At 38.9% G+C, this 26,332-nt stretch overlaps 1 protein-coding gene and 1 pseudogene across 2 annotated transcripts; one reads left to right on the top strand and one right to left on the bottom strand.

Moving 5' to 3' along the window:
* Positions 1–9,389: 9,389 nt before the first annotated feature.
* LOC308639049 (large ribosomal subunit protein eL31-like) lies at positions 9,390–9,763 on the bottom strand (annotated as a pseudogene). Its single transcript has one exon. The product of its transcript is annotated as a large ribosomal subunit protein eL31-like (transcript).
* Positions 9,764–24,173: 14,410 nt separating this feature from the next.
* Positions 24,174–26,332, top strand: LOC308639440 (barrier-to-autointegration factor-like; the record flags this gene model as incomplete). Its single annotated transcript, XM_081277689.1, is given in 4 exon segments — positions 24,174–24,393; positions 24,397–24,420; positions 24,424–24,483; positions 26,318–26,332. Coding segments are annotated over 4 exon segments (315 nt in total). The 5' UTR covers positions 24,174–24,177.

Here is a 26,332-nt window from a genome sequence, read left to right as displayed (position 1 = left end):
CCCAGCTACACACCATCCCTTTTCTGGCTTTATATGTTTTTGTTTGTTTATTTATTTGGTACCAGGGATTGAACCCAGGGGCGCTTAACCACTGAGCCACATTCCCAGGCCTTTTAAAAACTATGGAATGCTTCATGAATTTGTATGTCATCCTTGCACAGGGGCCATGCTAATTTTCTCTGTATTGTTCCAGTTTTAGTATATGTGCTGCTGAAGCAAGCACTCTGGTTTTGAGATGGGGTCATGCTATGTTGCCCAGGCTGGCCTTGAACTTGCAATCCTCCTGCCTCAACCTCTTGAGTAGCTGAAATTACAGGCCTGAACTATCACCCCTGGCTAGCTTGCTCTTCATGGTATAGTTCTTTTTATGTTTCTTATGCTTGGTATTTATTATGATTCTTGGATCTCTGTTTATAGTATTCATTAGATTTGGGAAAAGTTTGGCCATTATTTTTTCTATTCATTCCCCTTCTTCAGGGACTCCAATTACATGTATAGAGCTTAGGGTTTCCCTGCAGCTCATTGATGATCTGTTCTTTTTTTCAGTTGAGTATACTTTCAAGTTTATTAATCATTTTTTCTGTAGTATCTAATCTGCTGTTAATCCAATTGAGAGAGAGAGAGAGAGAGTGAGAGAGAGAGAGAGAGAGAGAGAGAGAAGAGGGAGTGAGTTTTCTTTTTCTTCTTTCTTTGTTTGGTTCTGGAAATTGAAGCTAGGAGTGCTATAATCCCAGCCCTTTTTTAAAAATTTTGAGACAGGGTCTCATTAAGTTGCTTAGGCTGAGGCTTGTCTCAAACTAGCAATTCTCCTGCCTCAACCTCCCAAATCACTGTGATTACAGGCATATGCCACCACACCCAGTTCAATTTACTGTATTTTTATAAATATAGGCATTGCCTTTTTTCTCTAGAACTTTGATTTTTTTAAAAAAAGAAAATGTGTCTGTACTTAATATGTTCAAATTTCCTCTACTTACTTGAACATATAGAATATAGTTATATAATAACTGTTTCACTATTTCCTGTGTTTTAACTATATCACCTGTATTTTCTATTGATTGATTTTTCTCCTCATTGTAGATCATATTTTCCTGCTTCTTTATCTGCTTGTTATTTTTTGAATGCCAGAGATTGTTAATTTTACATTATTGAGTGGTAAATGTTTTTACTACTGTAAATATGCAGCTGCGGGCTGGGGATGTGGCTCAAGCGGTAGCAGTAGCGCGCTCGCCTGGCATGCATGTGGCCCGGGTTCGATCCTTAGCACCACATACAAACAAAGATGTTGTGACCACCAAATACTAAGAAATAAATATTAAAATTCTCTCCCTCTCTCTTTAAAAAAATACTCTGTGTCACTATTTCTGTTCTTATTTAAAAAAAAAATATGCAGCTGGGTTTAGTGGACACACCTGTAATCCCAGCTGCTCAGAGGGCTGAGGCAAGAGGATCACAAATTCAAGGCCAACCTTGGCAACTTAGTAGGGATGTAGGTTAGTGATAGAGCACTTCCTAGCATGTATGAGTCCCAGGATTTGATCACCTGTATTGCAAAAACAAAACAAAACAAAAATACTTACTGTAAATTAAACTTTGTCCTGGAAAGTTGGTAAGTTACTTTGAAACAGTTTTATTTTTATCTTTTTTTTTTTCAGTGCTGGGGATGAAACCCAGCACTTCCTCCATGCTAAACTCTGAGCCACACCCCTAGTTCTAGGCAGTTTCTTTATGTGCATGCACTGACCTATTATCAGTGGAAAACATGATGAACATCCCTTGCAAATTTCTAGAGCTTTCTCTCTGTGCAACTTGCTTTTCTCCAGTACTCTGTACTGTACAGAACTTTAGTTACCTTGTTCTCCCTAGACTCCCAACTTTATCTTCTCAACTAAGAGAGATTGCTGAGTTCTGCCTGAGTTCCTCCTTTCTACACTGTGGCCTAACAATTCTCTCTAGGCGAGTATGCTGGGATCATCATTAGAATCATCTTGTTTGTTTTTCAACTTTGTGTGATCATTATCATATGCTTCCAGATGTCTAATATCCAAAGCCCATTGTTTCATATAGTTCATCCTTTTTCTTTGCTGTTTTAGTAGGTAGGGTAAATTACTCAATCTTGCCCAGAAGTAGAAGTAGCTTTGCCTTTTTGTGAGACTAGGATTTAAGATTCCAGAGGTTGGGTTTTTCTGGGCAATGAAGAAGCCCAGGGTGTGAGAGTAGGGGCTTAAATGGAATGGAAAACAAAGTTTCTGGAGTTAAGGCAAAATAAGAGTGCAAGGCTAGATTATGAAATGAGTCGTTTTTGTGACTGCTTAATGGATATAGTTAGTGGGAATGGAACTGGCATTGCAAACAAAGATATGAGGACGGGCAAAGTGCCTGGAAGAATAAATAAGCACTGGTTTCAGAGAACTATAAATTATTTCTTATAGCTGGAATATAAAACACATAAGAAGCTGCTGTGGTTTGGAGATATCTCCTCTGAAGTTCAGGTAATGCGGTCTGGGGGTGTGGTTCAGTGGTAGATTGCTTGCCTAACATGTGTGAAGCCCTGGATTTGATCCCCAGCACTGTAAAACAAACACACAGAATTCAGATGTTGGCCAATGGGATAGTAGATTGTTGAGAGCCACAGCCAAAGGGGCCCCAGCAAACTTCCAGCTGCCAGCAAACTTCCAGCTGCCGGCTGATGATTGGCTCACAGCGGCCCCAGCAACATCTAGCTGATTGGCTCCTCTGCGGTGATGTTCATTGGGCTGTTTCCCTGCCCTTCAGACTGCCAGCTGATGATTGGCTCACAGCGGCCCCAGCAACATCTAGCTGATTGGCTCCTCCACAGAGCTACTCATTGGGGGACTTCTTTGGCTCCACCCACGCGACCCAGCCAATCGGCCTCAAGAACAGGAGGATTGTGGGAGGTGGTGAGGGTGTGTGGGGGTGAGAGGCTTGTGGGAAGCCGGTGGTGGCAGTTGGGCTCTGAGGGGTTTTCCCTGAGGAGCTGTTTTGTTTGGCGTTTGTAGTTCTAAAAATAAAGTTAGTTTGTTTTGACAAGTGGCTCCTGAATTGTGCCCAGCCAGACTGCGGCATTTGGTGGCTCGCACGCACGGGGAGCGACTGAGGGTAAGTAAACTGCTCGCCCCTGAGGGCAGGGCGAGAGGATGGATAGCCATTCTAAGTTTCCTCTTTTGTTTTGCTTCATTTTTGTTTTAAGTTGCCTGTCCCTGGAGATGAGTGAGATGGAAGAAAAACCACTCACATCTGAGGAAAAACTATTTGTGTCTGAGGAACAGATAGGGAGAAAGGACGGATGCACATGTCAGGAGGATAGAAAGGCTGATATAATGATTTTGTGTGGTTCCATTTTTATTGCATTCTGTCTTGGTTTTGTTTGGCGTCATCTTGTTGGGTTGTATTATAGCAGAAATACGGAATCAGCAATTAGTAAAAAACAAACCGAAAGACTGTTAAGTAAATTGTTAGAGGAAGGAGGCATCTCAGTAAAATCAAGAACAGTCAGGGCATACGTTGATACAATACAACAATGTAGCCCATGGCTTTTTAAGGAGGAGTTGTTAGATATATCACAATGGGACCATCATGGTGAAGATTTAAAAAGAATAGAAAAGAACAACCCAGGGACTCTGCCAACTGGCACATTGCCATTGTGGACACTCGTATCTAGTTTGCTTAGTCCAAAGCCTTCAATTCAGACAAAGGTAGAGGAAGGAGAAGACATATTGATTCAAGTAAAAGAGAAGGTCTCTCAAGTTAGTCAGAAAGAGGAAAAGATTCAAGTAAAAGAGAAGGTCTTTCAAGCTAGTGAGACAGAGGAAGGAAGTTTAGAGCAGAAAAAGCCACCAGGGGAAAAGTTACAACAGGAGACTGCTAATAACACCTTTCTATCAGAGAGCGTAAGTGTCCAACCATCAGCACCACCTCTACAGGAGACTGCTACTAAAAGCATTCTATCACCACAGGACATAAGTGTCCAATCAACAGCACCACCTCCATATGCTAGGAGACTCCCAACCCCCGCAGTTGATAGTTGGGATCCTGAGACAGGATCTCAAATATGCCCTGTATTTGAGGTAGGAGGGCAGCGAATTTACCAGGGTTTAAATTTCAAAACAGTGAAGGAGCTAAAAGAGGCTGTAACAACCTATGGTCCTCAAGCACCCTTCACTGTAAGCTTGGTCGAATCCATTAACAACTTGAACATGACGCCAGCAGATTGGGCTAATATGTGTAAAGCTGTGCTAAATGGAGGTCAATACCTGTTATGGAAGGTTGCCAATGAGGAATTTTGCAAGGAGACGGCTAGGCGAAATGCAGCAGCTGGTTATTCTCAGAGAAATCTAGATATGTTGTTAGGAAAGGGACCTTATGAGGATCCGCAGCAACAAATTGCATATGATCCTGGCGTATACTCACAAATTGCTGTAGATGCAGTTAAGGCATGGAAGATTTTACAAGGACATGGAGGTTTACAAGGTCAATTATCTAAGATAATACAAGGAGCTAATGAACCTTACGCTGAATTTGTAGATAGGCTTATTCAAACAGCTACCAGAATTTTTGGGAATACAGAACAAGCAATGCCATTAATAAAACAACTGGCTTATGACCAAGCGAATCGTTGGTGCAGAGATATCATTAGACCATGGAAACAGGAAGATTTAAACACATATATTAAATTATGTAGAGACATTAATGAACAAGAGCAAGTCATGGCAGCTGCAGTAAAACAGGCTTTAGATGCCAGAGACATTAATGAACAAGGGCAAATTGTGGCAGCTGCAGTAAAACAGGCTTTATATACCAGGCCAAGAACATGTTACAATTGTCAACAAACAGGACATTTTAAAAGGAATTGCCCCATAGGAGGAGGGTTTAACAAAACTAGGTATCAAAGGAGTAGAATACCGGGTATTTGCCCACGATGCCGTAGAGGGAGACATTGGGCTAATGAATGCCATTCTCAAACCACCATAGAGGGTACTCCATTACATTGGGCTAATGAATGCCGTTCTCAAACCACCATAGAGGGTACTCCATTATCAAAAAATGAACAAGGACAAGGTGTTTATCCACAATATCGTGGACAAAGGCATCGGGCTCCGTTGCCAAAAATTGGACAGGGGGCCCCAATGCTCCGGGGCCCCAAACCACAAATATACGGAGCACTGGAGGAACCCAGCAACCCCATTAGGGTAGTGCCCAGGACACATTGTCCATCAGATCCCTCATCAGACAAACCAGAGGGAGCGCAGGGTTGGACATCTGTGCCTCCGCCAGATCAGTACTAACTCCAGAGATGGGAGTTCAAATCATTCCCACAGGGGTAAAAGGACCTCTTCCCAAAGGAACAGTAGGCTTATTATTGGGACGCAGCTCTTCTACTCTAAAAGGACTTTTGATAAGTCCTGGGGTAATTGATCCCGATTATGAAGGTGAAATAAAAATTATAGCCAGTTCTCCAAAGGGTATATCAGTAATTTCACCAGGAGATAGAATAGCACAGTTACTAATAATACCAAGCCTACATGATAAATTTTCCAGTCATGCTGTAGAAAGAGGTTCCAAGGGATTAGGCTCCACAGGTGTAGATTGGGCTATGCTTTCTTTAAATTTAGATTCTCGCCCCATGCTAAAACTAAATATTCAAGGACATGAATTTAATGGGCTACTGGATACAGGTGCAGACCTTAGCATCATCTCTCGTCAAGAATGGCCAAAACATTGGCCATTACAACAAGCCACTCAAACGCTTCGAGGCCTAGGAGTGGCAACTAATCCCGATAGAAGCGCAATGGTATTAGATTGGAAGGATCCTGAGGGATGTGAAGGAACTATACAGCCATATGTATTGGATCATCTTCCCGTAAATTTATGGGGACGAGATGTCTTAGATCAATTAGGTTTGACATTAACAAATAACATCAATCAAAATGCACCCACTATTATGGCTAGACAAGGTTTTAGGAAAGGAAAAAGATTAGAAAAACAAGAACAAGGTATAGCAGCACCAATACAAATAGATCAAGGAACAGACAGACATGGGTTGGATTTTCACAAAGGGCCACTGAGACAATAAAAATTACATGGAAATCAGAAAGACCAGTATGGGTTCCTCAGTGGCCCTTGACTAAAGAAAAGATACAAGTAGCCCATGATCTGGTCAAACAACAATTAGCAGAAGGACATATACAACCTTCTGTATCTCCCCATAATACTCCCATTTTTGTCATCAAAAAGAAATCTGGTAAATGGAGATTATTGCAAGACTTAAGAGCCATTAATAATGAAATGGTCATTATGGGACCTGCTCAATCGGGGATTCCTCAATTGTCTGCTTTGCCAAAAACTTGGTATGTTTTAGTTATAGATATTAAAGATTGTTTTTTTCAATTCCAATTCATCCTGAGGATAGTCCACGTTTTGCATTTACTATCCCTGCACTAAATCATGAAGGTCCTGATCAGAGATATGAATGGAATGTACTCCCTCAAGGGATGGCTAACAGCCCAAATATGTGTCAAATTTATGTTAACAAAGTAATACAGCCACTTAGAAATCAAAATCCTGAACTACAAATATTTCACTATATGGATGATGTATTATTAGCACACAAAGCTAAAAACACATTGTTAGAATGTTATGCCACACTTACAAATTTATTAAAAAATTATAATCTAGAGATAGCAATAGATAAAGTACAATTAAATTTTCCAATTAATTATTTAGGAGTTCTATTATCCTCAACCATGGTCCGTCCACCAAAAATTCAAATACAAGTAGATCAACTCAAATCACTTAATGACTTTCAAAAGTTATTAGGAGACATAAATTGGATAAGGCCTTATCTAGGTATTCCAACAGGAGAATTAGGACCTTTATTTGATATCCTAAAAGGTCCATCAGATCCAAATTCACCCTGAATGTTAACGCCTGAAGCAAGAAAGGCATTAAAAATCATTGAAACATATATGGAAAATATGCATTTGGATAGAATTGATATAAGTTTGCCTTTATTATTTATTGTACTACCAACAAAAAATATTCCTACAGGAGTATTTTGGCAAGAAGGTCCATTATTATGGATACATTTATCTTAGTCTCCTAACACTATTCTTACTAGGTATCCTGAGGCTGTAGGACAATTAATACTCAAAGGAATAAAAACAGCAAAGGGAGTATTAGGAATTTCTCCCAATAAAATTATTACTCCATATACTATGAATCAAATTGATGAATTAGCTAATGAGTTGAATACTTGGGCAATAATCATGTGCAAATCTAATGTTTCATTTGATAACCACTTACCATCTAATCCTTTATTGTCTTTTTGGTCATTGCATCCTGTAATTTTTCCAAAAATGAGAAGAAAAACACCTATCATGAATGCTCCAAATATATTCACTGATGGGTCAAATAATGGTACAGCAGCAATAGTGTAGATGAGGACTTTATATAGGCCATGAGGGGGCCCTCCCTTCTGAATGGCATTTAGGCCCTTATAAAAGGGGTTTCCTGCAGCATTTGACTTCTTAGCTCTTTCACCTTGTGCCATGTGAGGACAGTGTTCTTCCCCTCAGCAGGATGTAGCCCTCACTAGACAACTGAACCTGCTGGCACTTTGATCTTAGACTTACCAGGCTTCAGAACTCTGAGAAATAAATTTCTGTTCTTTTAAAATCCAGTCTCATGTATTCTGTTTTAGCAACACAAAACAGAAAACTTGTCAGGAAATGAAATAGGTGCCTATATTTGAAGAATCATCTGTTAATGGAAGGAATTTGGAAACTTTCTTCAAAGCAATTGAGAAAGTCAAGAAATTGGATGGTCAGGGAATCAGTTTGTCACCCAGATTATTTCTTGAATCTTCTTGCTGATGACAGAACATGGGGTAGGTAGAGAGGAAAACTGAAAGCTTGATTCAAAAATTCTTATTGAGCCAGGTGTTGTGGTGCATACCTATAATCCCAGCAACTCAGGACACCAAAGCAAGAGGATCACAAGTTTGAGGCCAGCCTCAGCATATTAGCAAGACCCTGTTTCAAAATAAGAAATAAAAGGGATGGAGGATATAGCAAAGTGCACCTGGGTTCCATCCCCAGTTTCACATGCATACACAATATTCGTACTGAGTAAGGAGGCTGGGGTGCTAGTTTTAGGGTTGTGGATAAGGTTGTAAAGCTAAATGTCATAAGTCTCAAAGGAATAGATTTTATTTTTATTTTTATTTTTTATTTCTATTTATTTATTTACTTTTACTTAGGAGTGGTGGATTTGGCAATTGGGAGACAGGAGACAGCTTCCCTCGTCCCCTCCCATCCCCTTCTCTCTGTGGTAGGCAGAGGGTGAGAGAAGCAGCAGTCTCCTTCAAGAAAGGGCTGTGGAGAGGGTGAGGATGTGGCTCAAACAGTAACTCACTCTCCTGGCATTCATGGGGCGCTGGGTTCGATCTTCAGCACCACATAAAAATAAAATAAAGATGTTGTGTCCACTGAAAACTAAAAAATAAATATTAAAAAATTATCTCTCTCTCTCTTTCTAAAAAAAAGAAAAAAAGGGGCTGTGGAGAAGCAGGAGCCCAGGCTAGAGCCCCAGTGCTGTTCAGATAGGAGCAGGGAGGGAAAGGTCCACAAAGAATGCTAGGATTAGTGGAGTTGGCCTCTCAAAGAATAAGGATTCCAGAGGGTGTAGTGGATAGGACTCTGAGAAAAGTGAACAGTAGGAAAAACAGGTTCAGATGTGTGTAAAGGAATTAAAGACTTGAAGGCTCTAATCTTAGTTCTGACCTCTTTTCCTGTCTTGTGAAAGTGCCAGCACCTCTTCTGTTTGTCATTCTTTCTTTGACGACATTCTTAATGTGATCATTTGTAACCACTTTTAGTTTCACTTAAACATGCTTTCTGTTTAAAATCCACACGATCAGATTGGAATATCTTCAAGTAAACACATTCTTTGGCCTTTATGAAATGTGCTCTCTCTGTAGCTAAAACCCTGTCTTAAGTCATGTTCCAAAAGGTCAAACTGTTTTCTCTGATAGCCTGCATTCACCACTGCTGTGTCTCCCTGCTCTGCTTTCAGGAAAGAAGTGAAAAAGCCCCCTTGTGCTCCCAAGGTCTTCAATTTTTGCCCAAACCTCCATCTAAAGAAGTGTTTTGCAAGTTACTTGTGGAAGTGCTATTCAACCCTATGTCAGGCATTGGGAGCAGATAGAAGTTAGAAAGTTTGATAGATTCTGTGATATACTTCAGATTCATTTTGGGAAAACGGCATCTCATCCCCTTTCAACATTACTTTACATACAGTATCTAATTTTTTTTTGGTGGTACTGGGTATTTTTTTTTTACAGTTTTATGACTTTATTTAACTATCAGCAGTTAGTTCTCATCCACATTGACTGTCTGTAGATTTTTGAACGTGGTAATGGGGACATAGTTACCAAAGTATAGAGCTTGTTTGGTGAATCTTCATCCTCATTATGTTTTCTGGATAATTGCACACGAATACGATATGGGACATTCCTTATTCCTTTGGCCCAGACAGCTTTGTTGAGCCTGGTATCAATGCGCTCATCTGGAGTTCCCATCTCCTTCCTGGCAAATTTCCGGATCTCTTTGAGTGCCCGAGGAGCACGCTTCTTGGAGCCCACTCCATGGATGCGCTTGTGAATGTTGATGGTGTATTCCCGGGTCACTATCTCATTGATGGCAGAACGGCCCTTCTTCTCGCCACCCTTCTTTGCGGGAGCCATTCTGCCAGGCCCTAGTTGGAAAGCTGGTACTGGGTATTGAACTCAAGGATGCTCTACCACTGAGCTACACCCCGAGCTCTTTTTGTCTTTATTTTGAGACAGGGTCTCACTGAATTGCTGAGGCTGGCTTGAAACTTGCCATCCTCCTGCCTCAGCCTCCAGAGTTGCTGGGATTACAGGTTTGCACTACCACATCTGGCACAGTATTTAATTTTTATACACAATTTATGATATAAAAATGATATATGATATAGCATATAAAAAAAGATTAAAAAAATCTAGGGCTGAAGTTGTAGTGCAATAATACAGAGCTTGCTTAGCACACACAAGGTCCTGGGTTTGATCCCTAGTACTACAAAAAGTAATTAAAATCTACATGAAGGTATATAGTAAAGAGTAAATTTCCCTTCCTTTTCTACCTTCAGTTCACTTCCCCTCCTTAGGGCCAACTATAGTTATCAGTTTCATAAGACTATATGAGGATATACAAATATAACTCCAGAGATGATGATATATACATTTATCATTTTATATATATATATATATATATATATATGAATATATATATATGAATATATATATATACATATACATACGTATATATGTTTCCTTTTTTAAAAATATTTTTTAGTTGTAGTTGGACACAATACCTTTATTTTATTTATTTATTTTTATGTGGCGCTGAGGATGGAACCCAGGGCCTCACATGCACTAGGTGAGCCCTCTACCACTGAGCCACAACACCAGCCCCCCCCTTTTTTTTTAAGAAAACATAAGTTGTAGGATTATATGTGCACTGTTTTGCACCTTGCTTTCCCTACTTTTGAGAATATCCTGGAAATCTTTTAAAGTCAGTCTACATAGAGAGCTGCGCATTGGTTTTGTAATTGCATAGTCTTACACTGATAGCTGCACCAGAGTTTATTCAATCAACTTCCTACTGGTGGACTTTAAGGTTACTTAAATACACACACACACACACACACACACACACACACGTTAATAATTATGGAAACTGAATATGGAGTATATGGGGACTTTCTATACTATCTTAATCACTCTTCCTGTATATAAATATAAAACTGTTGTAAGAGTAAAGTTAATCTGTGGGGAAAGTAAAATGTTCAGTGGTTGCTAGAGGTTTTGGAGGGTAGGAGGAAAGGCTGAATAGATGGAGCACAGGGGATTTTTAGGGCATTTGAACTATTCTTTATAATACTGTAATGGTGGATAGGTGTCATTGAACATTTGCAAAGTCTATAAAATGTGCAATACAAAAAAATGAACCCTAATGTAAACTATTAATAATGTATTAGTATTGATTTATTAAGATTTATTAATTAAGAAATTAATAAATAGTGTGGTATATTTCTTAATTTATTAATTAAGAAATGTACCACACTATTGTAAATTGTTAATTGTAGGAGAAACTGTTTATGGGGAGTAGAGAGGATAGGTGTGGATATATTGAACTCTGTGTAATACTGGTTCAATTATGCAAATCTGAAACTGTACTAAGAAAATTAAATATCTACTAAAATAAATTGGCAAAGGATTTAATTAGACATTTTTCCATACAAATGGCCAAAAAGCACATGAAAATAATTTAATGAGCCAGACATGATGGCACATACCTGTGAGACTAGAGAAACTGAGGTAGGAGCATTGCTTAAGCCCAGGATTCAAGGCCAGCCTGCGCACCGTATTGAGACCCTAACTCAAAAGAACAAACCCAAACATCACTGGTCATTAGAGAAATATAAATCAACTTCACAACTGCCAGGGTGAGGTAAAGATGTGCTGTGAGGATGTGGAGAAATTATAACCCTCATGTATTGCTGGTAGCAGTGTAAAATGATGCAGCCACCCTAGAAAACAATTTGGCAATTCCTCAAAAAGTTTTTTAAAAATAGAATTTCTATGTGATTCAGCAGCTCCATTCTTAGGTTTCTACCCAAAATAATTGAAAACAAGTATTCAACTCAAAACTTGTACACAGATGTTTAGAGCACCACTATTCACAATAGCCAAAAGATAAAACTGACCCAAATGAACATCAATTATTGAATAGATTTTTCTGGGGGTACTGGGGATTGAACTCAGGGGCACTTAACCATGGAGCCACATCCCCACCCCTTTTTTTGTATTTTATTTAGAGACAGGGTTCCATCTCCAGTATTGCAGAGAAAAAAAAGATTAATTTTGTGTTATGTGAATATTACATCATTTTTTAAAGGGAATGTACCAAGTATGTATAGGAAGTAAACACAAGCTGCTTTATGAGGTCCAAGTTGGGTGCAGTGACATATGCCTATAATCCCAGCCATTTGGGATTCTGAGGCAGGAGGATCAGAAGTTCAAGGACAGCCTCAGCAACTTAGTAAGATCCTTTTCCAAAATAAAAAATATATATAAAGGGCTGGGGATGTAGCTCAGTGGTAGTGTACCCCTGCATTCAATCCCCAGAACTGGAAAAAAAAATGGAGAGGCAGGCCCAGAAAATTGGAAGGTAGGGAATTGTAAAGAAACTATCATCGAGATGTGATGATGTTTGAATTAAGTCAATCAATGTATTAATAAGTTATCAAACATTTATTTTATGCATACTAAATGCCAGGCACTAAGGAAGGCATTGAGGAGAGAGATATACATGAATTCAAACTTATCTGCCTCTCAGAGAGCTCACAATCTAGCCTGGAGAGGCAGACACATAAATAGGCAATTACAGTACCTCCTTATAAGTACAATGATGGATGTATGTACAGGTATTATGGAAGTAAGGAGGAATGTCTCCAAGTAAAGAAAGGAAGAAAGGTCATTTTAGGCTAAGGGAACAACACAAAGGCACAGAGCCAAGAGATAAAAGGTGTGTGTAGGTGTGTGTGTGTGTGTGTGTGTGTGTGTACATGCATGTGCAGCAACACATTGCAAGTGGTTCCATCTTGTAATAGCAAACATTCCAAAATAGGAAGGGGGGAGGACTGGGATCTAAAGCAAATGTATGACAGTCAGGCCTTGTGTGTTATATAGATCCCTCTATTAGTGTGAAATCTTAAGATTGAAAGAGGAACAAGACTGTAGACTAGGAGACTAATTAGGAGGATGTTGCCATAGTGTAGATAAAAAATTATCAGGATCAGGGGCTGGGGATGTGGCTTAAGCAGTAGCGCGCTTGCCTGGCATGCGTGCGGCCCAGGTTCGATCCTCAGCACCACATACCAACAAAGATGTTGTGTCCGCCGAGAACTAAAAAATAAATATTAAAAATTCTCTCTCTCTCTCTCTCTCTCTCTCTCTCTCTCTCTCCCTTTCCCTCTCCCTCTCTCACTCTCTCTTAAAAAAAGAAAAGAAAACTAAGCAGAAAAGGTATTTTTTAAAAGAATATTGGGGGAATCTTGTAATTGCTGGGAGAGCTGAAGAACCAGATCAGAGGTCAAACTTCCAGAAACAATGCCCCAAACTGTGGTAGAAGTAGCCAAATTATACAGGTCCCTCGCCCAGAGCATAAGAGGAAACTTGACCACTGTAGCTGTGAGAAGTCAACCTTGAAAACACTGGAAATTCCCTGACAGGAAAAAAGATAGAGAAAGAAAGTAAAGTCCACATAGAACATATTTCCTCATATAGCTCAGTTCTGAATCAGAGTCTTGTGCAGGTGTTTCTGATCGGAGAAATCTAAGTCACATGACTGTCAGCTACAAGGGAGACTGGCAAAATAGCTCTGACTCAACACTGGAGAGGCAGGGGTTCATAATGTGGAAATTCTATAGAAAGACTGTTCAAATTTGAGGGCAGCCACAAGTGTGACACAGACCATACTGCTATCAATTCATGTAGAGACTACAAGAGTCTGGGGGCAGAAGTGAAGAGTTCCATTTTGAACATGTGGTATTTGAGGTGTCTGTAGTACTTGCAGATATAGCAGGTAGTGGCATATTTGAAGTTCTTAGGATCCAAGTAGCAGTTAAGGGTGGGTGGAAAAGTCCTAAGAGAGCATGTTGAATGAGATAAGAAGATAGAAGAATCCTGGATGTGAGAAAGAAACCTTGCCTGGATTTCTTATTCTCCCCGAAAAAAGCCTGAAATACAGGAATGTATATGATATAATGTTTGCTTCCACTTCCCCTAGACATATTTTACTTTTTATATACCATGAGGATGATATCCATGGCTATTTGTCTATTGATTGAAAAGGATAACAAAACATCTCTTATCTTCCCAAGAGATCCAAATGGCTACAGTCAGGACTAAGTCCCTGGCTACCAGGAAGATGGAGCACTATTTCCCTAGGTATTCACACTTCAAAGGGGATGACTTTGGAGATGACCGCAGGCTATAAAATTTGGAGACATAAGGCCCTGTTTACATTACAAAAACTTTGGGTAAGAAAAAGGATCCTGCCAATCCCATTTCTTTCTTTCTTCTTTTTTTTTTTTTTTTTTTTTAGAGAGAGAGAGAATTTTTTTTTAATATTTATTTTTTAGTTCTCGGCGGACACAATATCTTTGTTTGTATGTGGTGTTGAGGATCGAACCTGGGCCACACACATGCCAGGCGGGCGCGCTACCGCTTGAGCTACATCCCCAGCCCCGAGAGAGAATTTTTTAATATTTATTTTTTAGTTCTCGGCGGACACAACATCTTTGTTTGTATGTGGTGCTGAGGATCGAACCCGGGCCGCATACATGCCAGGCGAGCGCACTACTGCTTGAGCCACATCCCCAGCCCCCAATCCCATTTCTGAGGCGTTTCTCTCTCCTTTTCCAAAGGGGCAGGGTCTCTCTCCTGTATGGAATGGAAAAAAAATCAATTTTTCTCCATCCCTCATCTATGGGGTGAAAATTGTCACTCATAGAAAGTTCCATCAGTTCTCAATGTGTCCCTTGTGGGTCTAAGTGTAGGAGACTGACACAGCAATATCACTTTGGCTGGATTAGTAAACAGAGCTGACATATGGAGGGCCTTGTACATGAAAGTAGATGATGCACAATCATCAACAGATATTAAGCAGGGTATTGACTTAATTCTGACTTGTATTTTAGATTTTCTAAGGTCAAGTACAGAACATTACAGTTAGCTAGGTCTAGAGCCCCAGATACTAGTTAGAGAGCTGTTGTAATTGCCTAAGCTACTCTGAGGGGAGTGGCATTGGCAATGGAGGTGGAGGATGAATTCCAGAGCTATTTTGATATCCCACATGTGTTCTTACAGCTCTGTGCTACACCCTTTCACCTATTTTCAGCATGCAATAGGAAGCCTGGTTGGTTTTTCCTTTCCATTTATGCTTTCTTACGGTCCAGCTCCCCATGGGAGTCCCTATCACTGATATCTCTACTCTGCTCACTACATAGGGCAGGGGATGAAATTATCAATGGCTTTTTAGTCTCAGTTAATTTACTTTTCTTGCTTTTGCTTTCCTCTTCCAAATCCTGCAGTTACTCTAAGGCAAGAACTTAATTACCTTAAACATTATGGTATCAGACTGTTTCACTCTTTTTCAATGCTCTATTGCCTGGAATTCTACAAATTGAAAGGGCTAATACTGTATGCAAAAGTTGAATTCAGTGTGTGAAACTGTCTGACAGCCTCCCCCAACCACTTAGCACTCTTCCTCATTGCCATTTGTGGGTAGGCAGAATTCTACAATGGCTCTCAATATCCCACCCACACTGGTGTACAAGTACTTTGTTCCAGTTACTTAGTCAAACTCTAATCTAGGCACTGCTGGGAAGGGATCATGCAGAACTAATTAAGGCCTCACATCAGGTGACTTGTAAAACTAAATAATAATAGAAATAAAGATTGTTGCGGTGGTCCATACCTGTAATCCCAGCTACTCAAGAGGCTGAAGAAAGAGGATTACAAATTTGAGGCTAGCTGTATCAATTTAGCAAGATCTTGTCTCAAAACGAAATATCTTTAAAAATGAACTGGGGATGTAGTTTAATGGCAAAGTGCCCCTGGGTTCAAGTATCAGTGCTAAAAAATAAGAAAAGTAAAGAAAGTAGAAAGAAAGAAGCTAGGTGTTGTGGCTTACTCCCGTAATCCCAGGAACTCAGAAAGCTGAAGCAGGAGATCACAAGCTCCAGACAAGTCTTAGCAACTTAGTATAGACCCTGTCTCAAAATAAAAAATAAAAAGGAGTGGGAATATAGCTCAGTTGTACAGCACCCCTGGGTTCAATCCCTAGCACTGAAAAAAAAAAATACTGAAATAATCCTGAGTGAATCTGACCTCATCAGCTGAGCTCTTAAAAGGGACTAGGCTTGTAAGTCACAAAATTATAAACACTGTATTATTCCACTCATATAGGGGTATCTAAAGTAGTCAAATTCAAGAAACAAAGTAGAAGGTGGTTACCGGGGTGGGGGAGATGGGGAGTCATTTTCTCTCTCTCTCTCTCTCTCTCTCACTCTCTCTCTCTCTCTCTCTCTCTCCCTCCCTCCCTCCCTCCCTCCCTCCCTCTTTGCAGTACTGGGAATTGAGTTCAGGGCCTTACACTTACTTGCTAGGCAAGTGTGTGACCACTGGCTATATTGGCTATATCCCCAGTCCACTTAAAATTTTTGTTTTGAGACAGGGTCTCTAGTCTAGGTACTTGTCCAGGCTGATTTTGAACTTCTTATTCTCCTGCCTCAGCTTCCCAAGTATCTTGGATTACAGGGATGCCCCATTGCAACTGGCTGGAATTATTTTTCAATGGGTATAGTTTCTGTATTGCAAGATGAAGATCTCTTGCACAACAAGTGAGATTACTTAACACTACTGAACTGTTCACTTAAAATGGCGAAGATGATGGATTTTATGTTATGTTTGTTTAATACATTTTTTGGGGGGTACTGGGGATTGAACCTAGGGATGCTTAACTACTGAGTTACATCCCCAGCCATCCCCCTTTTTTATTTTGAGACAAGGTCTCACTAAATTACTTAGGGTCTTGCTAAATTGCTGAGGCTGGTCTTTTTTTTTGGGGGGGGGGTACTGGGAATTGAACTCAAGGGCACTCGACCACTGAGCCACATCCTCAGCCCTATTTTGTATTTTATTTAGAGACAGGGTCTCACTGAGTTGCTTAGTGCCTCGCCATTGCTGAGGCTGGCTTTGAACTCACCATCCTCCTGTCTCAGCCTCCCAAGCTGCTGGGATTTATAGGTGTATGCCAGTGCTTCCAGTTTGAGGCTGGTCTTGAACTTGTAATTCTCCTGTCTCAAACTCTCGAGCTGCTGGGATTACAGACGTGCACCACTGCACCTGACTATATACTATATTTAGAAGTAGATACATAAAACCTTATAAAATTAATTTCTGGAAATATACAAGAAATTATATAGTTTTACAAACCAAAACACACATTCAAATCTATGTACTCGGATAATTCATTCATTTTAAGTACAGTGGTACACATATCATTTGAAATATGCAGAAAAGTCACGTAAGTATTAACTTCATAACACACCAACATGACTATAAATTTTCTTTAATCCAATATGTATACATATTACAAAATTCTATAGCAGTGGGTTTTTTTTTCCTTTTTTTCTTTTTTGTAATGCTGGGGTGGAATCCAGGGCCTCAAGCATGGTATTAGGCAATATCTACCACTGAGCTATATCTCCATTCCATCTACAAGAATTTTTTATTATATCTAGACTTAGAGTTTGGAACACTTTTCAGATACAAACAACTACATATTTTCCCATGTTCTAACTGATTAATATAAAGGATCTTTAGAGCAGGGGATGTAGCTCAGTGGTAGAGCACTTGCTTAGCATGTACCAGGTTGAGTTTGATACCTAGAAGCACATACAAAAAAGGATATTTATAAAAAACTTCTCTGTGGAATTAAAATGACTATTAAAGAAGCTAAATTGTGTGCCATACTTTATTTTAGAAATTTAAAGTGATTTATGGAAGTGGCGATTGTTTCTTTAGAGTATCAACATAATGGTCTATTGCTGGTAGTATGATTTCATTTTCAAATTAAGAATGTATATTTGATGAAAAAGCACTAAAATTTAAATGAAAAAATACATTTTGAATTATTTGTAAAGCAGTATCTCTTATGTACAGTGTGAAATATACAATAATTGCAACTGACATTTCTGAGGGCAATATTTTAAAGAAAACATTTAGACTTGTACCATAAACAGAGACATTGCACATAAACTAAAATTTTAGTAATTTCATCCTGTTTCAATAGTACTGGCTCAGAAATTATATGTTTTTTCTTTTTTCTTTTTGGTACCTGGGATTGAACCCAGGGATGGGGACTTAACCACTGAGCCACATCCCCAGCCCTTTTTATATTTTATTTTGAGACACGTTCTCACCAAGTTGCTTAGGGCCTCACTTAGTTGCTGAGGCTGCTTTGAACTCATGATCCTCCGGCTTTAGCCTCCTGGGCCACTGGCATTACAGATGTGCTCCACCATGCCTGGTTCAATTATACTTTATATCTTATTTCCTATATGGTATATACTGTTCTTCAAGAACAATGATTGCCCTTGTAGCTTCCCTTTAAGACTTTTTAGTTCTATGATAATTTCCTGTTATATGTGTACAATTGCATAAATATATATGCAGTATATATACCCAAATCCCAAGTTTGAGTCTAGCCTCAGCAATTTAGTGAGACCATGTCTCAAAATAAAAAATAAAAAGAGCTGGGAATGTGGATCAATGGTAGAGTGCTTGCCTATTGTCTATGTACAAGGCCCTGAGTTAGATCCCAAGCATCACAAAAAAAAAAAAATTGAGAGGAAAGTGAGAACATAGATATGCAATATATATTTGCAGTACTGGGGATTAAACCTAAGGCCCACAGCACTGAGCTACATCACTAGCCCTTTTACATTTTTATTGTGAGACAGGATTACATTAAATTGTCCAGGCTGGCCTTGAATTGCAATCCTCCTGCCTCAGCCTCCTGAATAGCTAGAATTATAGGCGTAGGCCACCATGCTCGGCTTCTGTGATAAATATTTTGACCTAAATTTCAGGTTATTGTGCAGTTAGAATGAGAACAGGTTTCCTGAGAGCTTTTTAAAGTACTTTCAATAGCTTTTATTATTTGTAAAAATGCATAATAGTGTCCTAGCAAAGCTGACAATAGCTCTAGCCTCTATCATGTTTTATAATGAAACATTTGATATAAAACAATCCTGAACCACTTATTATAGCAAATGGATACAGCTTTCCTGTTTCATTTCACCTTTTGCCTTGAGCTTAGATTTTTAGAGGCACGTATTTAAAAATCAGGTACAGGTTGTGCCCATATGTCAGCTAAATTACCATTCAATAGAATCCAAAAATATAATCAAAAGATATTTAGACCAAACTACAGAATGAAGTTATAGCTCTTTTTTTCTTTTCATTCTTAACCAGAGTGTTTTAGTGTCTTTTTTTTTTTTGTACAGGGGATTGAACCCAGGGTGCTTAACCACTGAGCCATATCCCCAGCCCTTTTTGGGAACAGGGTGTTGCTGAGTTGCTAAGTACCTTGCTAATCTGCTGAGACTGGTTTTGAACTCATAATCCTTCTGCCTTAGCCTCCTGAGTTGCTGGGATAACAGGCGTGTACCACCACGCCTGGCTGTTTTAGTGTCTTATAGTAATATATCTTTCACATAATATGTGACTTATACCAAATAGTTCTCTTCACACAAAAACAAAAAACATTGCAATACCCCTTTCTTTCTGTATGTAAATTTAATTAATTTCTTGGCAAATATTTTTATTTGTATTGATACACTACCAGAACCTAACAACTACATAACTGTACCATTTTTCTTTAGAGTATTTTGTATTATGCATACACAAAAGTGCATCAAAAATTGGCTGTCTGAAATAGAAGGGTATTAATATTTGCTATCCAAAAAGTACAAATTTAAAACAGATGAAAAATCAGAATAATCACAACACTAAATAGCTAGATCTTAAACACATGGTAGCACCAAGAAAACACAGGGAACAAGCTATGTCCACATGACACAGTCCAAAGACCTGGGTGCATCATGGTCTCATAGGTAATATATGTAAGTGCTTCTAGAAACATGGAGAAGCCATTTTAACACTTTTTAACATACAGTGGCTCTCTTACAATACTGCCATCTAATATAGACGCACAGAGACTTTTTATTCATCCTAGATGTATATTTTAATTGTTTACAAATAGATAATTTGCCAAATAATAATAATTATTATTATTAGTTTTTGGTGTGGTACTGGGAATTGAACCCAGAGGTGTTCTACCACTGAGGTACAGCACCAGCCCTTATTTATTTTGAGATAGGGTCTTGCTAAATTGGTGATGCTGGCCTAGAATTGGGAAGCATCCTGCCTCAGCCTCCTTAGTCCCTGGGATTACAGGTGAGTATCAACACAACTGGCTCCGAATTCCATCTTATTAGGTGAAAATTTTGTAATGGTGCAATCAACATTTCACTAAAATCAAATATCTTTTCCCTTTAATTAAAAATACCATAATACCTTTTTCTTTTTGCAGTGCTGGGGATCAAACAAAGGCCCTCAAGGTCTATACCACTGACCTACATCTTTAGCATCTATACCTTCTCTTGGTAGTATTTTACTTCTGACCTTAAAAAAACACAGGGAAAGTGGCTACAGTAATGCACTCCTGTAATCCCAGGGGCCCAGAAAGCTGAGGCAGGAGGATTCCAACTTCAAGGCCAGCCTTAGCAACTTAGCAAGGCCCTACACAACTTAGTGAGACCCTGTCTCAAAATAAAAAATAAAAAAGGGCTGGAGACTTAGTACCACTGGGTTGAATTCCTAGTACACAAAACCAAAACCAAAACTGAAACCAAACAAACAAGGACTGGGCATGGTGGCACAAGCCAGTAATCCTAGGGACTCAGGAAGCTTAAGCAGAAGTATCTCAAAAGTTTGAGGCCAGCCTTGGCAATTTAGTGAGACCCTGTCTCAAAATAAAAAATAAAAAGGGGTGGTAATGTGGATCAGTGGGAGAGCACTTGACTACTATTTATGTGCAAGGCCCTAAGTTAGATCCCTAGCACCACACACATACACACACTCACACACACACACACACACACACACACACACACACGCACACACACACAAAATAGGGACTGGGATTGTGGCTCAGTGGTAGAGCTCTTGTCTAGCATGTGTGAGGCCCTGGGTTCCATCCTCAGCACCACATAAAAAATAAACAAAATAAAGGTATTGTGTCCAACCACTTCTAAATAAATAAATAAATAAGGGGGGGCATGTGGGGATACAGTTATGTTTGAATGATGAAGACATTAAGTTTGACTAAACCCTTTATTTCTGTGTTTAAATGTGGGGTAAGGATAGGATAGGAAAACTTATAAATGACAAAGTAGGAAGAAACATTTCGAGTTACATGTTCCATCTGAGAAGGACACATTTTTAAAGTTGTGTAACTGAAAACATTTCTGAACAAGGCCATTTCAAAACACTACATTACAGTCATGTGCAATGATGAATGCACTCTGCACCTAAAAATAACTAAAAAATTTTGGGGATAGTCGCTATACCCCCCATGACTACTGATTCAGAGAAAAAGTGATTAGTGATTTTAAATTACTTAAGACAGCTAAATTTAAAAGAAACAGACAAGACTCTTTTTAATGTAAATATATATGGTATGCAATAAAATATGGTTTTAATATTTTCCACATTTCCCACTATTTTTCAACTAGAGTCTTTCATTGGAGACAAGGGTGAAATCCAGCACATGTAATAATAACTACATTAAAATATATGAATTAAACTCCAAAACAATGTTTTTTCTTTTTAAACAATGTTTTATTTTTATCCAAATCTATTTAAACTCTGTATAAATTTTAATGTTGCAAGAGAATCCAATCTGTTTATGAATTTAGTTGTACAATCAAGTTCTACCTAATATAATGCTAAGCAAATGAGATTGATAAAAGTTTTCTAAAGTATACACCAAAAATACTATCATAGGAACCTAAGAACATCTAATACTTCAAATCATAGCTCTTGTTGTCTTTATGTTATACCAATTTGTATCAGAGTTTAATAAAAGAAATGGCAACAGTTTCCAAATTGGTAACATACTTTTTAAAAAAGATTTTTAAAATGTAAGGCCATTTAAAAAAATAAACAAACCAAGCCAGGCATGGTGGAACATGCCTGCAATCCCAGTGGCTCTGGAGGATGAGGCAGGAGGATCGCAAGTTCAAGGCCAGCCTCAGCAATTTATCAAGGTCCTAAGCAACTTAGTGAGACTGTGTATCAAAATTAAAAACAAAAAGGTCTGGAAGTGTTGCTCAGTGGTAAATTGCCCTGAGTTAAATCCCCAGTACAAAAAACAATTCAGCTTTTCACAACCAAAATATTAGCACAACCTTAAAATAATTTAGAAAAGGGTGTTCTAAGATATGTTGCAGATCTGTTTTATTACCCCAAATTATGTTAATTCATAATTCTAAATTTTTATAAAGTATAAGATTAAAATAATTTTTAGTATGTGTAAATTCTGTATTTTATTACATAGGTATGTTTCTTCAACACTATCTTTTAAAATGGATTGTTTAAAGAGACAACTTTTATTCTAAATTTTTCATTCATTCAACTTTATTTCTGGTTGAATCCACATGATATGTGCTTTCTTTTTTTTAACGTTTTTTTTATTGATTATTTAAAGCATTACATAGCTCATGATATATCATCTTTCATACATTTGACTCAAATTGATATGTGCTTTCAATGCATAAAATCATAGGGGATCTTCTACAAATACAACTGAAACAGTTTGGGCAGCAAAGATTTTTTTTTTTAAAGAGAGAGTGAGAGAGGCGAGAGAGAGAGAGAGAATTTTTTTTTTAATATTTATTTTTTAGTTCTCGGCGGACACAACATCTTTGTTAGTATGTGGTGCTGAGGATTGAACCTGGGCCGCACTCATGCCAGGCGAGCGCGCTACCGCTTGAGCCACATCCCCAGCCCCAGCAAAGATTTTTGTAACAATGAAAGGTTATAAATTGTATTTCAATCCCTTTTTCTTTATCTGAAAGTGCAAGATGTAGGGTTCTCATAATCCCTCAGCATTGCTACTCCTGTAAATAATCCTTTGTTTTGTTTGTCACAGAAAGTTTTTAAAATAAGTATATTCTGGTAAGCTGACATAAAACAAATGACACATGTACTGCAATGAATAAACTTACATGAATTGTGATATTGGATTGGTCTATCAGAGTAAATTGCAGATCCAGGAAACTGAGACTTTGAATAACAATAAAGCTCCATTTTCAGAGTCTCTGGTTGAATGTTTAATTAGATCAACTAATTGTCCTTTCACATCTGGTTGTTCATAAAAGCAAAACCTACAATTCGAGTGTTCAATTCTAGTGTGAAGTGTTTTACTATAGAAATGAAAACTTGAGCTTAAAAGATAATGGTCATCAGAACTATCCTGAACAAAAAACAACCACCTAGCACATTTGCTAGCTTCCACTCTGTCTTCTACCATGTGATTGGTCCTGAATACCAACCCCGTTTTGAAAGTTTTTCAGCTCTGTAAAGCTTATCAAAACCACATGACAACTATTGCATGGATTCATAAACTCTTGCAACCCTAGCAACAGAGTCAGGATCAAAATTTAAATGATAGTGCATAGTTTTAGACACACAGAGGTCTGTGGTGGTGAATCCATTTAAGTTCCTTTGGATTTGCTTAGTGTGCATTGGAGGTAGCAATGGAAAGAGTAAGGGATGTCATCATGACTCCCTTGGGCTCTGCAATGATACTCCTATGATGCAGTGAACAAGTCATTTATAGACAGGCCCACAAAGATTGCTGAGGCAACAATCATGTCCTGATCTATCTGATTCTCATATTTAGAGAAAACATTTCTTCCCACTTTAGAATAAATTTCAGAAACTTCCATGGGAAAACTGTCTAGACAATTGCCATAAATTCCTTTCAAATGAAACAGATCCTAGTCTAAAGGCACAGAAAACTGAAACTAGTCTTAAGGCCTAAGTCCAATAACTAAAGGCATGTTCACCAAGGCAAAGATGCAAGTCTCCATTCTGAAATTCTGTACTTTTTATGAATTATTTGCTCTTTTTTTTAAAAAAAAATTAGTTGTAGATAGACACAATACCTTTATTTATTTATTTTTATGTGGTGTTGAGGATAGAACGTAGTAAGGCAAGGGGTCCATCACTGAGCCACAACCCCAGCCCCTTAATGAATTATTTTGTTCTTTATACACAGTCTCAGGCTGAAGATTGTGAAAATCTTTTTGAATATCATTCCATGATAGACTTAGATTGGAAGAATAAACCAAGACTTTGCCTCTCGCCTCCACTGGATCTCACAATTTGTTGGTCAAGATACCAAGTGGAGAATGAGAGCATTAAGCTCAGTCAAGATGACAACCTCCCTAAAGCATGAAGACTTTGTGGCAGAGCCTATGGGGGAAAAGCCAGTGAGAAGCCTGCCTGGGATTGGTGAAGTCCCGGGCAAGAAGTTGGAGGAAAGGGGCTTTGATAAAGCGTATGTTGTCCTTGGTCAGTTTCTGGTGCTAAAGAAAGATGAAATCATCTTCCAGGAATGGCTGAAGGACACATGTGGTGCCAATGCCAAGTAGTCCCAGGACTGGTTTGGGTGCCTTTGAGAATGGTGTGATGTTCTCTGGGGAGCCCTCAATCCCCAGTCCTATTATCAAGTCTCCAGAGTTTGTATCCAAGTGGAGGCTCTTTGTCCTCTACAAAGGAAAAGATTGCTGTTGTTGCACTTGAGGGTCTTTGAGAATTCTCTCCCCTCACCATTGAATTTTTGCTCTTGCATGCAACTCCCTTTCTCTTTCCCCTGCCAGTTCCATCCATGGAAACCTTTAACTAGCTTTTCTGATTGGATTCCTGGCCCCTTCCCCACCTTTTCCTCTGGTCTGCTTGATGCCATTTGGCTCCTTTTTTTGGCAATAACAGCCAATAAAGTCAGTGGCCTTCCTAATAAAAGAGGAAAGAAACCAAGTATGAATTCAGAGGGAAGGAGACCTTATTAGTCTTTGACAACTTTTTCTTGTGTGTGTGGTGCTGGGATCAATGGGGATCTAACCGGGGGGCTTGTGCATGTGAGGCAAGCACACTACCAACTGAGCTATATACCCCCAGCCCATTTTGGCAGCTTTGTTTTTCTCACAAGGCATCCTCATTGTGGAGAGCTCAGGAAGGTGTACTCTTGGTTGCCTTTCTGCTTTTGTTTTGCAAAAAGCCACCATTTAAATTGTATCCATTAGCCTTTTCTTGTTTGACCTGTTTTTATTTTTCCTTCACCTTTTTCATCTTCACTGTTGATGATGCAGCTGGACATATCTTTAACATAGTGGCTACCAAATAAGGAATCATTTTTTCCAAATTGATTGGCTAGTGATGGTTATAGTACCAAGAAATCAGTTTTTTTTTCTTTTATTCAGGTTAAAAGATTTCTGGAAGTTTTATTTTTTTTTTCTTGTGAAGGTTTTAGTCTTAAAAAGGTCTTTCTGGAATTCTTACTATCACTACTTATCTGGAGAGTGTGGGAGGCTGCATCTGTGTATTTTTTCAGCTTCACTTAACCTTTAGGACCATTTTCCAGCTGCTTTGATGGAGAAGCATGTCTCTCCACTTCTTCCTCCAGTACTGGTGCTACTACTGCACAATGTGTTTTAAGCCCGTAAATTTGTGGCAATTTGTTAACACAGCAACAGAAAATAGGCCATTATTGGTGTTATTTGAGTGGCAAAGTTTGGGACTGAGTTGAAGAAGTAGTTGATTTATTTACAGATGGTTTTAAATTTAGAATTCCTGTATGTAAAAGGTAGCAAAGAAAACAAACAAATCAGTGTGAAAGAGAAAACACAAAAGCACCTCCTTCAATGCTCAGGTCAAGTGTTCTTCATCTACTCCCTCCAGTCTGAAGTGACTGTTCCCTCCCCAGATATTTAGAAACCAGTGTATTTAATTAGCATATTTAATTGCCTAAATAATAATCTTCTGTATTGTTCTCCAGTGGCTTTTTTTAATGGGGTGGGTACTAGGGATTGAACCCAGGGGTGCTTAAGCAGCGGGTCACATTCCCAGCCTCTTTTTATTTTTTTGAGACAGCATCTTGCTCAGTTGCCTAGGGCCTTGCTAAATTGCTAAGACTGGCTTTGAACTTGCTATCCTCCTGCTTCAGCCTCCCCAGCTGCTGGGATTATAGGCATGCACCAACACCCCAGCCCCAGTGGCTTTTTGTGTCTATCAAAGTAGGCTTCAAATATCTTGAGGGCTAGGAACTTGTTTTGTTCATTTTATGTTTCCCATAGTGCCTTGAACATAGAGATTCTAGCAAATGTTACTAGAGTGGCTGAAGAAGATATGCTTGTCTGATGAATAAGTACTTCAAACGCAACCTTCCAGGAGTTATTTCTGGAAGGCACCTGGTTGGAGTTCTTCAAGTGTTTTCTTACTGAGTCACCGAGAGCTCCACCACCCGCTTTCCATAGCGGAAAAATGTATCATAACATCCTGTGACTCTTCTCTCAGGATAAGAAACCGTAG

The sequence above is a fragment of the Spermophilus citellus genome (assembly GCF_964194105.1).
Source record: "Spermophilus citellus genome assembly, chromosome: X".
NCBI classification, from domain to species: domain Eukaryota; kingdom Metazoa; phylum Chordata; class Mammalia; order Rodentia; family Sciuridae; genus Spermophilus; species Spermophilus citellus.
Note: the sequence above shows the minus strand (reverse complement) of the source record. Positions and strands in the feature narration are given on the sequence as shown.